This window comes from Petromyzon marinus, chromosome 44, assembly GCF_048934315.1.
Source record: "Petromyzon marinus isolate PM22_M1 ecotype Great Lakes invasive population chromosome 44, UKy_Petmar_22M1.pri1.0, whole genome shotgun sequence".
Classification (NCBI taxonomy): Eukaryota; Metazoa; Chordata; class Hyperoartia; order Petromyzontiformes; family Petromyzontidae; genus Petromyzon; species Petromyzon marinus.
The window spans coordinates 9,564,512-9,577,372 of NC_133710.1; the positions used below are offsets into that span (position 1 = coordinate 9,564,512).

Genomic DNA, 12,861 nt, shown 5'->3' on the forward strand with positions numbered 1-12,861 from the left:
GTCCAACACCAATGGAGACTAGGCTCTAAGAAAAGCTGTCTCGGGTGTGGACCAATCAAATTCAAGGACAGTGCATATTATCAGGGTTGTCTTTTTTGTTTGCATTCTGACTGCTTGTGTTGTGGTTTTTGCAAACAGCATTCTGACTGCTTGTGTTGTGGTTTTTGCAAACATGATGCCTTGAATAAAGGTGTCAGTTTTTGTGCCAGTTAAAAGGGTAAAACCTATTCCTATATCTTGTTTCTGGCAAAGGAGGTCTCATAATGTAAATGCTCACCCCGAGCCCTCAATACTCTGATGGTGCGCTGTTTTTGAGTTGTACGCCTTTTGGCGTCTTCTGGTCCAACACCAATGGAGACTAGGCTCTAAGAAAAGCTGTCTCGGGTGTGGACCAATCAAATTCAAGGACAGTGCATATTATCAGAGTTGTCTTTTTTGTTTGCATTCTGACTGTGTTGTGGTTTTTGCAAACAGCATTCTGACTGCTTGTGTTGTGGTTTTTGCAAACATGATGCCTTGAATAAAGGTGTCAGTTTTTGTGCCAGTTAAAAGGGTAAAACCTATTCCTATACTTAATAAGACTTTTTAATGTTTTCTCCTACAACACCAGAGTGCAGCGCCACAATAAATACGCACTACAATGACAATAGTTTAAAGCGATTTGAAGCATGTTTTTTTTGGTGGGGGGGGAGGGCAGGGCTTTGTGACGTCATATTTGGGGGGGTCTGACTTTTTGTGACGCCGTGTGACGAAGGGGGGGGGGGTCAAAAATCGTCCAAAATCGCGTGACGTCATTTATGGACGGCCCCTTAAGTTGTTGAAGGAAAACAATTTCCATAAATTAGATTTCCTCTTAATGTTTAGGGAATTATCTAAATGCAGTAAACTCTCTCTATCCGTGAGGGTTACATTATTTTAAACGCTCGTGAATGCAGAACTCGCCAATGCAGAAACCTTGTTCCTAAAAATCATCGACGCGGGTCTTATTGTCTATTTATAGTTCCCAGATACCACACACAATTTGGATCCAAAGCATTTAATGTATCTTCTTTGGTTCTTTCGGTACAGTCACGTAGAATGAGAATAAAATAATAAAATAACACAATAAAATTTTCACGACGTTTCGGCCACAACGCAAGCGGCCGTGATAATTTAATTGTGTTATTTTATTATTTTATTCTCATTCTACGTGACTTTACCGAAAGAACCAAAGAAGATGAATCCTTGCAGTCACGAAAGCTTTAAATCGGCATTTAATGTAGTTTTGTAACCACCTCGTTTCGTCTCTTGGCATCTAAATTATTCCATCTCTGTCCTCATTTAAACACACGATTAAAATCACTCCGGTTTTTTTAAGTGTGAATGTAATTTTACAAAATTATGCGGTTGTTAAGTTTGTTTTATAAATCTGTAATTGTGCAATGCTTTGATGGTGTCTGCGGCCCGAGTCACCCTTGAACAGAAATATTCTCAGCTCAATAGGACTTATTCGGGAAATAAACTTATTCTTGATTCTGAACAAGTATTGCTGCCATTGCTGTCATCTATATATATAAAAAGGAAATTTGTGAATGTGGGTCTGTTCAAAATGTTTAGCGTACTTCCCGACATGCAACAAACTTGAAATTTGCCATGTGAGTACTTTCTAGACTGTACACGATGCAAACATTATAAAAATATACTTTTGTACACGATGCAAACATTATAAAAAATATACTTTTGGGGTGGGGGGGGAGGCGCAATAATAGATATATTTTGCACGGCAAGTGAGCTGTGACGTCATACTCTGTCATGTCACCCGCATGCGGAAGCGTCACGTAGTGTGCCTGCTGATGTCACGCATCCCCCCCAACCCTCCGCGAGTAAAGTGCCATACTAATGTGTTGCAGGTCTAAGACGTTCTTCGCGCAGCATTGCTTTATTATTTGAGTCGTTTACTGCCGTACGCACCCTGGAAGTTGTGTGTGTGTCTGCAGCAAGCGCGTGTGTGTGTAGCTATGGACGCGTGTGTGTGTGGGGGGAGCGGTGGTGTAGTGGTTAGCGCGCTGCGATACGAACCCGGTGACGATTATTTTAACCGGTCCTGGGCCTCCCCTATGTCGACTCGGCCTCAAACGAGTAACTGGTGTGGTGTGTGAACATCGCCACTTGGGGGACAAAGGCGGCCGGGCGAAGCCGGGTAGTAAAAGGACCGTCAATAAATGACGTCACGCGATTTTGGACGATTTTTAACCCCCCCCGTCGTCACACGGCGTCACAAAAAGTCAGACCCCCCCTCAAATATGACGTCACAAAGCTCTGCCTCCCCCCCCCAAAAAACATGCTTCAAATCGCTTTAAACTATTGTCATTGTAGTGCGTATTTAATGTGGCGCTGCACTCTGATGTAGGAGAAATTAAAAAGTCTAATTAATTAGAACGTGCAGTCTATATTTATTTAAAGTTGCGCATTTTAATGTGACGTCACATTTCTCACCCCCCCCCCCCCTCGTCACACATCGTCACAAATGTTTGACCCCCCCCCCCCCAGATGCGTGACGTCATTTATGGACGGCCCCAAAGCTAGTTAAGTAATATAATTGAATGTTTAACATGAGACAATAATTATTGTACAGGGTGGTCCGGATGTCTTGTGACTCCCATTTAATAAAAGTTATGTTTATGTAAAACAGAAATTAAGTTCCAAAGGAACAAACATTTTCGGGGTCAATGAATTGGGAGTCACAAGACATCTGGGCCACCATGAACATGCACGGGGAAAACCCCATTTATATATGAGAATTACTTAATGTCCATCTCTTTAAAAGTATCATGGCAACGTTGTTTAAACAAACTAAAGAAACCCTTTCGTATTTAGTTTCAGTAAAACCGAAGATATGCCAACATTTATAAATGAACGTGAAGTGTTTCCGGGTCAATTGTTTAGCCATTGGCAGGCGCGGCCTTGCACGTTCGGCGTAAAGTGCAACAATCACAAATCGTCAGCTGCAATTGAATTGGTATCAATAATTGTACCATTTTAAAAAAAAATGTATAATAGTTGCGTGTACAATGTGTAGCGTGGTGTAAAAGGGTGCAAAGTTAACGGCGTTATTTGCGCAGTGGAGCCTGTTTGCTTAGGCCGGGCCGCCCCGTCGCCATGGAAACGTCCCAGCTGTTTGCCGCTCACAGCGTGGAATCTTTAGCTTTACAAAAAGTTACTGTTAATCGTATTGTATTCAAAACATAAACACACGAACACATTAGCGATTAAGCTCTCTATTACAAGGTACGCTTTGCTCTGTATAATAGCTTTAAAATATATATAAAAATGCTGTAATGGGTTTAAAGAATCGTAAGGCAGCGAGGCGTTGTTAAGTGTGGTGAATACCGCAACAGTCGTTGACTTGACGTTATTAAAACAGATTACATTTACACTTCGTCAATCCACTTCTTCGATAAAGACATCCTCACGCCGTGCCGGTCGATGGGAGTTTATTTTTGTGACCATACTTCACTACGCTGGTCGGTGCGGGTTGGTGAAGGGCCAACACTCAACGTTAGCCGGGTATCGAACTTGTTTTGCAAATGTTCACAGCGGAGTGTGCCATCGTTTTAATAACTATTCAAACTACTCAAACGTACGAATGTAAAGATTGCGCACTCGTCGGCTTTTAAAAGACCTCGTGTGTGTTTGTGTTGCTTATTTATCAACACTGTATCATGTTCCTGTGTACAGGGTGGTTCTCCTGATCTTTTGTGACCCCTCAATTAATCGACCCCGAAGTTTTCTTTGCATGTTCGTTTCTGTTTTAAATAAACCTTAATTAAATTGTGTGTGGGGGGGGGGGGTCACAAAACATCTGGGCTACCCTGGACAATAATACAATACTCGCTACAGTACTGTATACATCTGTAAGCAACTGTACATGGTAGTTCACCATACAGTATACAAGCAAAAGGTTTTGCTATGTCTAAGCCCTTTAAAGTGTTGAACATGTTTAGACGTGCCTGTTGGTGCTCACGTGCTTGTTGGTCATAACTTGCCCGTGCAATTAGGTCAACTCAGCCTTTAATGAGTACAGTACCTGGTGCGGTGTGTAGTAAACATCGACACTGGGGAGACAAAGGCGGCCGGGCGTGGTGCTGGCCACAAACCCCTTCGTGTGCCGTTCCGGCCTTAATAGGTGCTCGCAAACAACACTTGCCCCGACACAGTCTGTTAAGGCTATACTTACATGTCTAATCCACACGTTTATTTTTATTACTGTACACGCTTTCATTTAACTCACTCTGTTGTATCCCCAAATCCTGTAACTCAATTTTTACCCACGTTCCAATGTGGAATCGACTGCAAACTTGGTATACTTATGTCATACTGATGACAATACTATATTCTATCATTAAAAATACAAAAAATATTTTTTTTAACATTAATTTGTATATGTTATGTTTCGGCTTGGGTTTAATTGTAATTGGCCACGCCCCCTTACGTTGTGGCACGCTTCGGGGCCACTTCCTGGAGTCGTGGAGTTTTTCCATTACTAGCACGGTACATTTCATTAAAGCGTGTTTTAAAAAAACTATTTTTAAATATTACTTATCGGACGTACATCTCGGACAATTTAAAGATGCTATGACCATGTAAAGATTTTACATGGTCATAGCATTATACCAATTCGGACTTCGTTCTGCTAGACATACATCCAGTAAATTATTTCTCCACTCTTCTTGATACGGTCGACCTGCTCATATCCGAATGTATTCTACTGGGGAGTACAATTTTTGACTTTCACTATTTACATTCTACATAAGAAACGTCATTAATCTGGATGAGTCACTTTTCTTCACGAGTAATTCGTGTCGTAACGAGAGTTGAGTCACGAGCTGATTGTAACCAGAAGGACCCAGGCCCTCGTGGTACGGACGATGACATGTTGTTGTGACCTTTAACATCGGTAAAACAACTCGTTATGTTTCACCATGCTCTTCTTATGGAGTTCTAGAATTTCACAACGTCAATTCTCATTACGATATTTTAGTTAGAAGTTACAAATCGTCATTTTAAATGAAAATTGCCCGTGACATATATTGGACACGATTATTTGTGTAGTGACTAAAACCATGGGATTTCACGGGTATTTTTTTGTAACGCTTTGTGTTTACCCAACGTACTCGTACGTATGTTTCCTGCATTGATATTTTTGCCCAATTCAGATCGAATAACTTTTTTTCGTGTTTATAAAATTGGAGTTCTTGGGGGGGAAAAAAAACAATCTCATTCAAACGATGGGATAACACTCAAAAATTCTGGTGCCCAAACCTACTTGATATAGTGCCTACAGGAATATCAGTGCCATTCCAGTTGGGTGTATCAAACACGAAGGTTCAATCTCTGCACGAATCGCCAACCCCGCTACGAAGTTGCTGGAGCACACACACACACGTGCCAAATACTAAAAAAGGCAGGGAGGAATGAGTGAGCCCCAACTCCATCTGCAACGTTTACTGCTGGCTTTAAAGCCATTGTCGTAAATGTCAAAGTGCATACATCAGACACATACGACAGGCAGCCCCCCACCCCAACGAGCACTAATCCGGTTTTGGATGTGATGGTTTAAGATGTGCCTCTCACGGTAGGGGCGTGGGACTTGGCATGTTAGAAAAACATCGTTTGCCTCTTTCGGGACCTCTCATGCAGCCATGTATCAACACACACTAAAAAAACACATTTAACTCCGGACTGCTTGTGCCGCACTAGGAAGCATCCTTGGTCCATCAGAGCCGCAGTAAAGTTAGAGAGGACTGCAGTAGCACGCTGTACAGGGATTTTCTTTTAATATAGTTCTATATTTCAGCTCTCTCGTCATTCACGTTAATCATGCACGTTGACCATCAGCAGTCGTTGGTTAAACCGTAGGAATTGGCCATGTGGCATGGTGGTGATAAGAGGCATACAAGTCATAGGACACATATAGAGTCGTAAGTAAATCTCATCTGGAGTACAGTATTTGCCAGACGTTTTGGAAATATTCGCCTGTATTACAAGTGCTGTGGCAGGCTGAATTGTTGACTAATGGATGCAGTACAGTACTGTACTGTATTTAATTGTGCTGATTTCAGCCTGCAGGACCGTTGCGAGTATATGTCAATAAAGAGAATATGTTTCTTTAACTTTCTGTTCTGACGAATTGCTTATTGCCTCATATGGGCATGCGTCCAGCACAGTTCCACATGGCTCTAATTCGACACTTTCGAGGCAAGGCATGCCGATTCATGTGGTTTTGTAAACTCTCAAGCCGTTGAGGCTATGCTCTGACTGAAAGATATTTGTTCAGCAAGTGAGTTTGTGACCAAATCTGTGTAGACCGTTGAGCTTGCAGGCATCTGTTTTCTCTAGGGAATCCTGATTTCCTCCACACGCAAACCGATCTTTAAAATGTTGTTCTTCCCCCGCACCTCCGATTAGCATGCTTGGCTACGTACGGTGCGAAAGAAGTTCTACATACGTTGTACATACATACTAAATGCAGTTGGTAAAATATCCCACTACAGGACCAGGGCCGTATTATCCAATAGGGCCTACGAAAACACAATTTTACCATGTTTTTTTGTTTGTATGATAAAAAATGTAACGAAGATATCTTCTTGAATAAATATATGTATATAGCAAGGATTGGCACCGTGTTTATACAAAGAGACAGTCATGTCAATCGTTTTTTTCATAAGGTGAGAGAAATTAACACCGGAGATTGACTTTACGAGAGTTTTTCATTGAAAAATTAGCAGTAACATCTTCAAATGGTGTTTTTCGCACAATCTCATTCATTATTTTCGGCACATAATTTGTTGGCTGCTCGTTGCAATGTCTTTGCAGTGGTAACAAGTCGTCAACCCGTAAGTGAGGCATATTACACCTAAAATGACACTCAAACAAATCTTTAAGCTAAAATGAAAGGCAACATGGCGCTCACCATGCGGCTGTCCTATCAGAACATTGAGTGTTATTGATGAAAATGAACGGCATCCTTTTAAAGCTGTCATCCGATATGATAATCATAGTAAAAATATAGTTGACACTTTCGCTTGTAATATTTTCAGGCTTAACTTGTGTTTTTTTCTCACTAATTTAAATTTAAATCTGCTTATTTGCGGCACAAGCACGCTCCCATCGAATTAGGGCACAGACTAAATAATGAACGTATCAGGAACGACATTTGAAGCAATTGGCGGGACCCCGGGGTCCCATCACTGCCCCGGGGTGGAAAAAACCGCGTAGCGACACGAGTCTTGCCTTACCGACAACAAAACTAGTGGTCAATCGATTGGCCTCGTCGAGAGCTACTCGGGGCACTAAGTTTCGTAAAAAGTTTAAAAATTACATAAACACGTTAAAATCACCGCGGGGGCGGGCTCGCCTTGGCAAAGAAGCTGTGGATCGACGGCTGCGGCAGACGCCCCCCGGGGCTTGTGTTTGGCCGGTGGGGTGGCGCCCATCGTGTTGATCGCCGCCTGCTGGCGCTTGTTGGCGCGAGTCTGGGCGGGCGGCGCGTTGCTGTCGAGATTGGGCGGGATGGCTGGATAGTAGTCGAGGCAATCGGCGGGGATCGAAAAGGACTTCTTGGCGATCACGAGTGGGCGGACTGAAAAATAATAATTATTGACCTGATTTTTGCGGGACCCCGCGGTCCCGCCAAATGATTCATTTTTCCGGCGGCCGGACGAAGTACGCGTGAAACAAGCGAGTGACAGCAGCGGTAGTAACATGGGCAGCAGTACCAACTGTCGAAAGTTATCACTGAAGGTCACTGAAGGTCTACAGAAATGCCTAGGACCTTAATCCGGTCCTGGACAGGACCCTCCAGAAAAAGAGAGACAAGTCTTGCAGAGGCTTAGCTGTATCAATTACGGGTGTATCTGAATACTCTGGTTCTCTTCTTCACAAAAAAACTCACGAAAACATTTACCAAATAGCCTAAACGTATAAAAATTTATCTTAATAGTTTAATTCAGGTTTTATAGGTCAAGGACTTTGGCCTGTATACGTCTGGTGATAATGTAGTTGGAACACTTGACTCAAGTCAAAAGGTTGTGATTTCAAATTCCAGTCATGAATTGACTGGCTTTCATCCACTGCTTGATAACATCAAAACAGTGCCAGTCTCCTATGGGTTCATTTGGCTCCTGCATTATGAAATTAAAATTTCCACCACTGCCCAAGCCTTGCCAATGGAGAATAACCATTACCCCATTGCTCATTTTACCAGGGAGATAATTGGTACATGTCTTTTTTCTCATTGTATATGTTTATGTTTGAGTATTAATTTGATATAAGCAAAACTAAACGTCACTGGCTTGACAGTAGACGGACTGAATGAGTTGACTTTCCATTGCGTATTTTGTTGTTTACTTCGCAGTGAACGTTAGACATGGGCAGTCGAAAGAACAGCGTGGCTTCCATTTCAAGCCGCAAGTCAGATGCCATTGTCAAAAGGTCAGAAGTCTTTGATAGGTCAGATGTTGGCGAAAAGTCAGAACTGAATGGACGGGCAGGAGAGGAGGAGTTCTACCGGCAGTGTAGAGCCGCCTACCTGATGGTGTGCAAGAGCACGCTGGAGAAGATAACCACTCGTCAGCAGCTTTGTCAAGGTGCGTTTCCAATTACCTGTTGTTACAGGAGACCTATCAGCTCTTTGTTAATGCAAAGTCACAGATTTTTTGTAATATAATTTTTTCATATTTTCCTCCAATTGTATTCCGATTGTGCTTTGCTAAGCAGTGCAATCCTTTATGTTTGAGAATGGCCCACGGAAGGGGATATCACAAAACTACCTCTGAGATTGCTTCCCGTGATCTCTGTTCTACACAGTGGAGGGCAGCACTTTCCCACTCATCAAACCACTGAGAGATATGTTTGTTGTTGTGGCAACCCAACTGATGTTTTTAATGATCAGAGCTGGATTTTAACCAAATTAAGCACTGGAATAAATCAAATGTGAGGGTTTTTTTGTGCAGTCAGTGGTAACCAGGCTGATACCATGTCACTCGCTACACTTAAGAATCCGGTTTAATCACAGGCAAATCTGGATTCAAGCCCCAGGATCTCAGCGGTTCCAGAGCAGCGCTCCGACCTCTTGAGTCACCCGGCCACCTCATAGATTGGACTTGTTGACGAAACAGCCCAGATCAAAAAATAGTTTGATAAGGAACGTTCGTCAACACATCAATTGGGCCCACATTCATCTGGTGGCACAGACCTGTAAGCTCTTTGAAGACAGGGTTGTATATATTTATATATGCATGTTGAACTTCTTTCCCACCGTACATAGCTAACCGTGCTAATCGGAGGATTGGTGCGCAGAGCTGTACTGTGCACCTGGGCCCCTTTGCTGCCTTCAGCCTTCACCGGTACCCGCTCTCTCAGTTCTGCAGAATGCCGGGAGGAGCCCGTCCCGCCGTGCGCTGGAACAATACTTCCCGGTGTCGATGTCGGCGCTGGACTTTGAGGACGTGTGCGAGGTGGCACGGCAGGAGAGGCCCGTGGCACGTGAGGAGCTGCTCGATGCCTTTCGCAAGATCGACCGCAACAGCGACGGCTTCCTCACGTGCGACGAGCTCCGGCGGGTGCTCACCACGGTTAGTGGTGCTCACCGAAAGTCACCATGGAGGGAAAAACCAGATGGCCTGCAGAAAAATCCACGCGACCACGGAGGGAACATGCAAACTCCAAATATACGGCCGTCAGGGTCAGGATCGAACCCATGACCTCCTGTATCCCAGGCAAGATAGTTAACATCTCACCGCCATGGCGGCCTTGGAAACCAGGCCCAGGCAACCTAGGCCAGCCACTTCAAAACAGCCGACAAACAATATTGATCCATTGCTGGAATATTTTTTGCCACTCTAAACAGGTACTAGAGGGCATTATTTTTGAACTGGTAATGCCGTTTCTAATTTAACTAAAATCAATGTCTGCATACGAGGAGTGTTCACGGATTGATTTAGGGCATGAAAAACAAGATTTTGGGATAATTGTAGCATGGTTAGAGGAGTTCTACTGTATTTGTATTGGAACCCAGAATGTTGCATTGCCAGTGCAGTGCACTGACATAAGTAGTATATCCAGCCACCCATGTTTGTTTATGTTTCATGTTTAGTTGATAGTTTTGGCATAAAAATGTTAAATGAAATTGACTTATGTAAATTGGCAGTCACAATATGACACATTTAATATTATTAAGTTCAAATTATTGTTTTAGGAGAGTCCTGCATTGGGATGTTGGCCAATTTTGTCTTTACTGGGCTATGAAATAGATGTTTTAAAGCATATTTGGGAAGAGTAATACTTGGAATAAAATGAAAATATAATTACAATTATTTTAAAGTTACAAAACTGGAGGTGGGCTGGTTGGCTCAGAGGCCAGAGCACGAAGTTGAGTTTGATGCCTGATTTATTCTCTGATTCATTAATCGTCTGGACTACTGCAATTTTATTCTTCTTGGTCTCTGCCTCTGCTCCCACTCCGGTCCAACAATTTCAAATGCTTATGCACAAATTATTTTCAAACTCCCCTTTAATTCTCACGCTTTGCCTCTCCTCCTTCAACGCCACTGTCTTCCCATTTACAACCACTGTATCTTCAAAACCTCTCTCTCTCACTCTCTGTCCCTCCTTCTCCCTGTGCCCCTTCCCCGTTTTCAGTCCTTCTCAGAATCAGAATCTTTATTTAGACTCGAGGTAGAATCCGATGAGCTATGAAGCTATTTTTCACAGATGTCCAGTAGGGGCAGGTAAGAAAATAAAAATGGCAATACAAAAACAATAGAAATACAAAGTATTGGAAAGGTCAGCAAATCACTATAAATAAATATAAAGTATATCATTACAATTTGTAAAAGTATATCAATTCCTTCTCCTTTCTTGCTCCCCTCCACTGGAATAAACTTCCCTTGTACATTGAGCAGTCCCCCTCCTTAAGCTCCTTCTGTTCCTATCTTAAATCCTCACCTCTTCTCTGTCGCCCATTCTCTTCTTCTTCCCTCCCCTCGCGACTGCACTCCTTCCTGTCCCTCTCCTACCCTTTTGTGATCCCTATGTACCTCTATCAATGTCACTCATTCCTTAATACATGTACGTCCCAGTCAACTACAGCATTCCATTCTGTCACCGTTTTCAAAGCTATGTCTAGCGCCTTGAGTGAAAGCACTCTGTACATTAGAATTAGAGTTTATGGTCTCAGCCCGGTTTCTAATAACTGTACAAAATCATGGCGTCACAAAACATTTGGTTCTGCGCTTAATTTTCCCAACTTCCATCTCTGACAATTAAAATATTGGGTTGACTCTTACAGTGAGGGAAAAAAGTATTTGATCCCCTGCTGATTTTGTACGTTTGCCCACTGACAAAGAAATGATCAGTCTATAATTTTAATGGTAGCTTTGTTTGAACAGTGAGAGACAGAATAACAACAACAAAAATCCAGAAAAACGCATGTCAAAAATGTTATAAATTGATTTGCATTTTAATGAGGGAAATAAGTATTTGACCCCCTCTCAATCGGAAAGATTTATGGCTCCCAAGTGTCTTTTATACAGGTAACAAGCTGAGATTAGGAGCACACTCTTAAAGGGAGTGCTCCTAATCTCAGCTTGTTACCTGTATAAAAGGCACTTGTCCAGAGAAGCAATCAATCAATCAGATTCCAAACTCTCCACCATGTCAATGATCTCAAGGCAGCTGGGACCATAGTCACCAAGAAAACAATTGGGAGCACACTACGCCGTGAAGGACTGAAATCCTGCCGCGCCCGCAAGGTCCCCCTGCTCAAGAAAGCACATATACATGCCCGACTGAAGTTTGCCAATGAACATCTGAATGATTCAGAGGACAACTGGGTGAAAGTGTTGTGGTCAGATGAGACCAAAATGGAGCTCTTTGGCATCAACTCAACTCGTCGTGTTTGGAGGAGGAGGAATGCTGCCTATGACCCCAAGAACACCATCCCCACCGTCAAACATGGAGGTGGAAACATTATGCTTTGGGGGTGTTTTTCTGCTAAGGGGACAGGACAACTTCACCGCATCAAAGGGATGATGGACGTGGCCATGTACCGTCAAATCTTGGGTGAGAACTTCCTTCCCTCAGTCAGGGCATTGAAAATGGGTCGTGGATGAGTATTACAGCATGACAATGACCCAAAACACACGGCCAAGGCAACAAAGGAGCGGCTCAAGAAGAAGCACATTAAGGTCCTGGAGTGGCCTAGCCAGTCTCCAGACCTTAATCCCATAGAAAATCTGTGGAGGGAGCTGAAGGTTCGAGTTGCCAAACGTCAGCCTCGAAACCTTAATGACTTGGAGAAGATCTGCAAAGAGGAGTGGGACAAAATCCCTCCTGAGATGTGTGCAAACCTGGTGGCTAAAACCCTTGTTGTGATTGCCAACAAGGGTTTTGCCACCAAATACTAAGTCATGTTTTGCAGAGGGGTCAAATACTTATTTCCCTCATTAAAATGCAAATCAATTTATAACATTTTTGACATGCGTTTTTCTGGATTTTGTTGTTGTTATTCTGTTTCTCACTGTTCAAATAAACCTACCATTAAAATTATAAAATGATACTTTCTTTGTCAGTGGGCAAACATACAAAATCAGCAAGGGATCAAATACTTTATTTTTCCCTCACTGTACATGACAAACTTCACTTTCATATAGCAGAGCGAGTGGGAAAGTGCTGCCCTCTACTCTATAGACCGTGTCACGTAAAGTGATCTCAGTGGTAGCTCTGTGATATTTGCTTCCATAGGCCATTCCCTAACACAAAGGGTTGCACTTTCCGTGTGAGGAATCCCAATATAAGGTTTGTCTCGCAGTATTCTCAGGA

At 42.9% G+C, this 12,861-nt stretch overlaps 1 protein-coding gene across 3 annotated transcripts in view; it reads left to right on the forward strand.

Annotated features, from left to right (window-relative positions):
* Positions 1-2,562: 2,562 nt before the first annotated feature.
* EFCAB7 (EF-hand calcium binding domain 7) overlaps positions 2,563-12,861 on the forward strand; it is a 37,360-nt gene continuing 27,061 nt past the window's right edge. The window contains exons 1-3 of one of the 3 annotated variants that reach the window (XM_032970700.2): positions 2,563-3,546; positions 8,396-8,627; positions 9,403-9,614. In XM_032970700.2, coding sequence (XP_032826591.2) covers positions 8,408-8,627; positions 9,403-9,614 — 432 coding nt within the window. In that variant the 5' untranslated portion in view covers positions 2,563-3,546; positions 8,396-8,407. The remainder of the gene's footprint in view (positions 3,547-8,395; positions 8,628-9,402; positions 9,615-12,861) is intronic. The other 2 variants (XM_032970701.2, XM_032970699.2) reach the window with 2 other exon arrangements.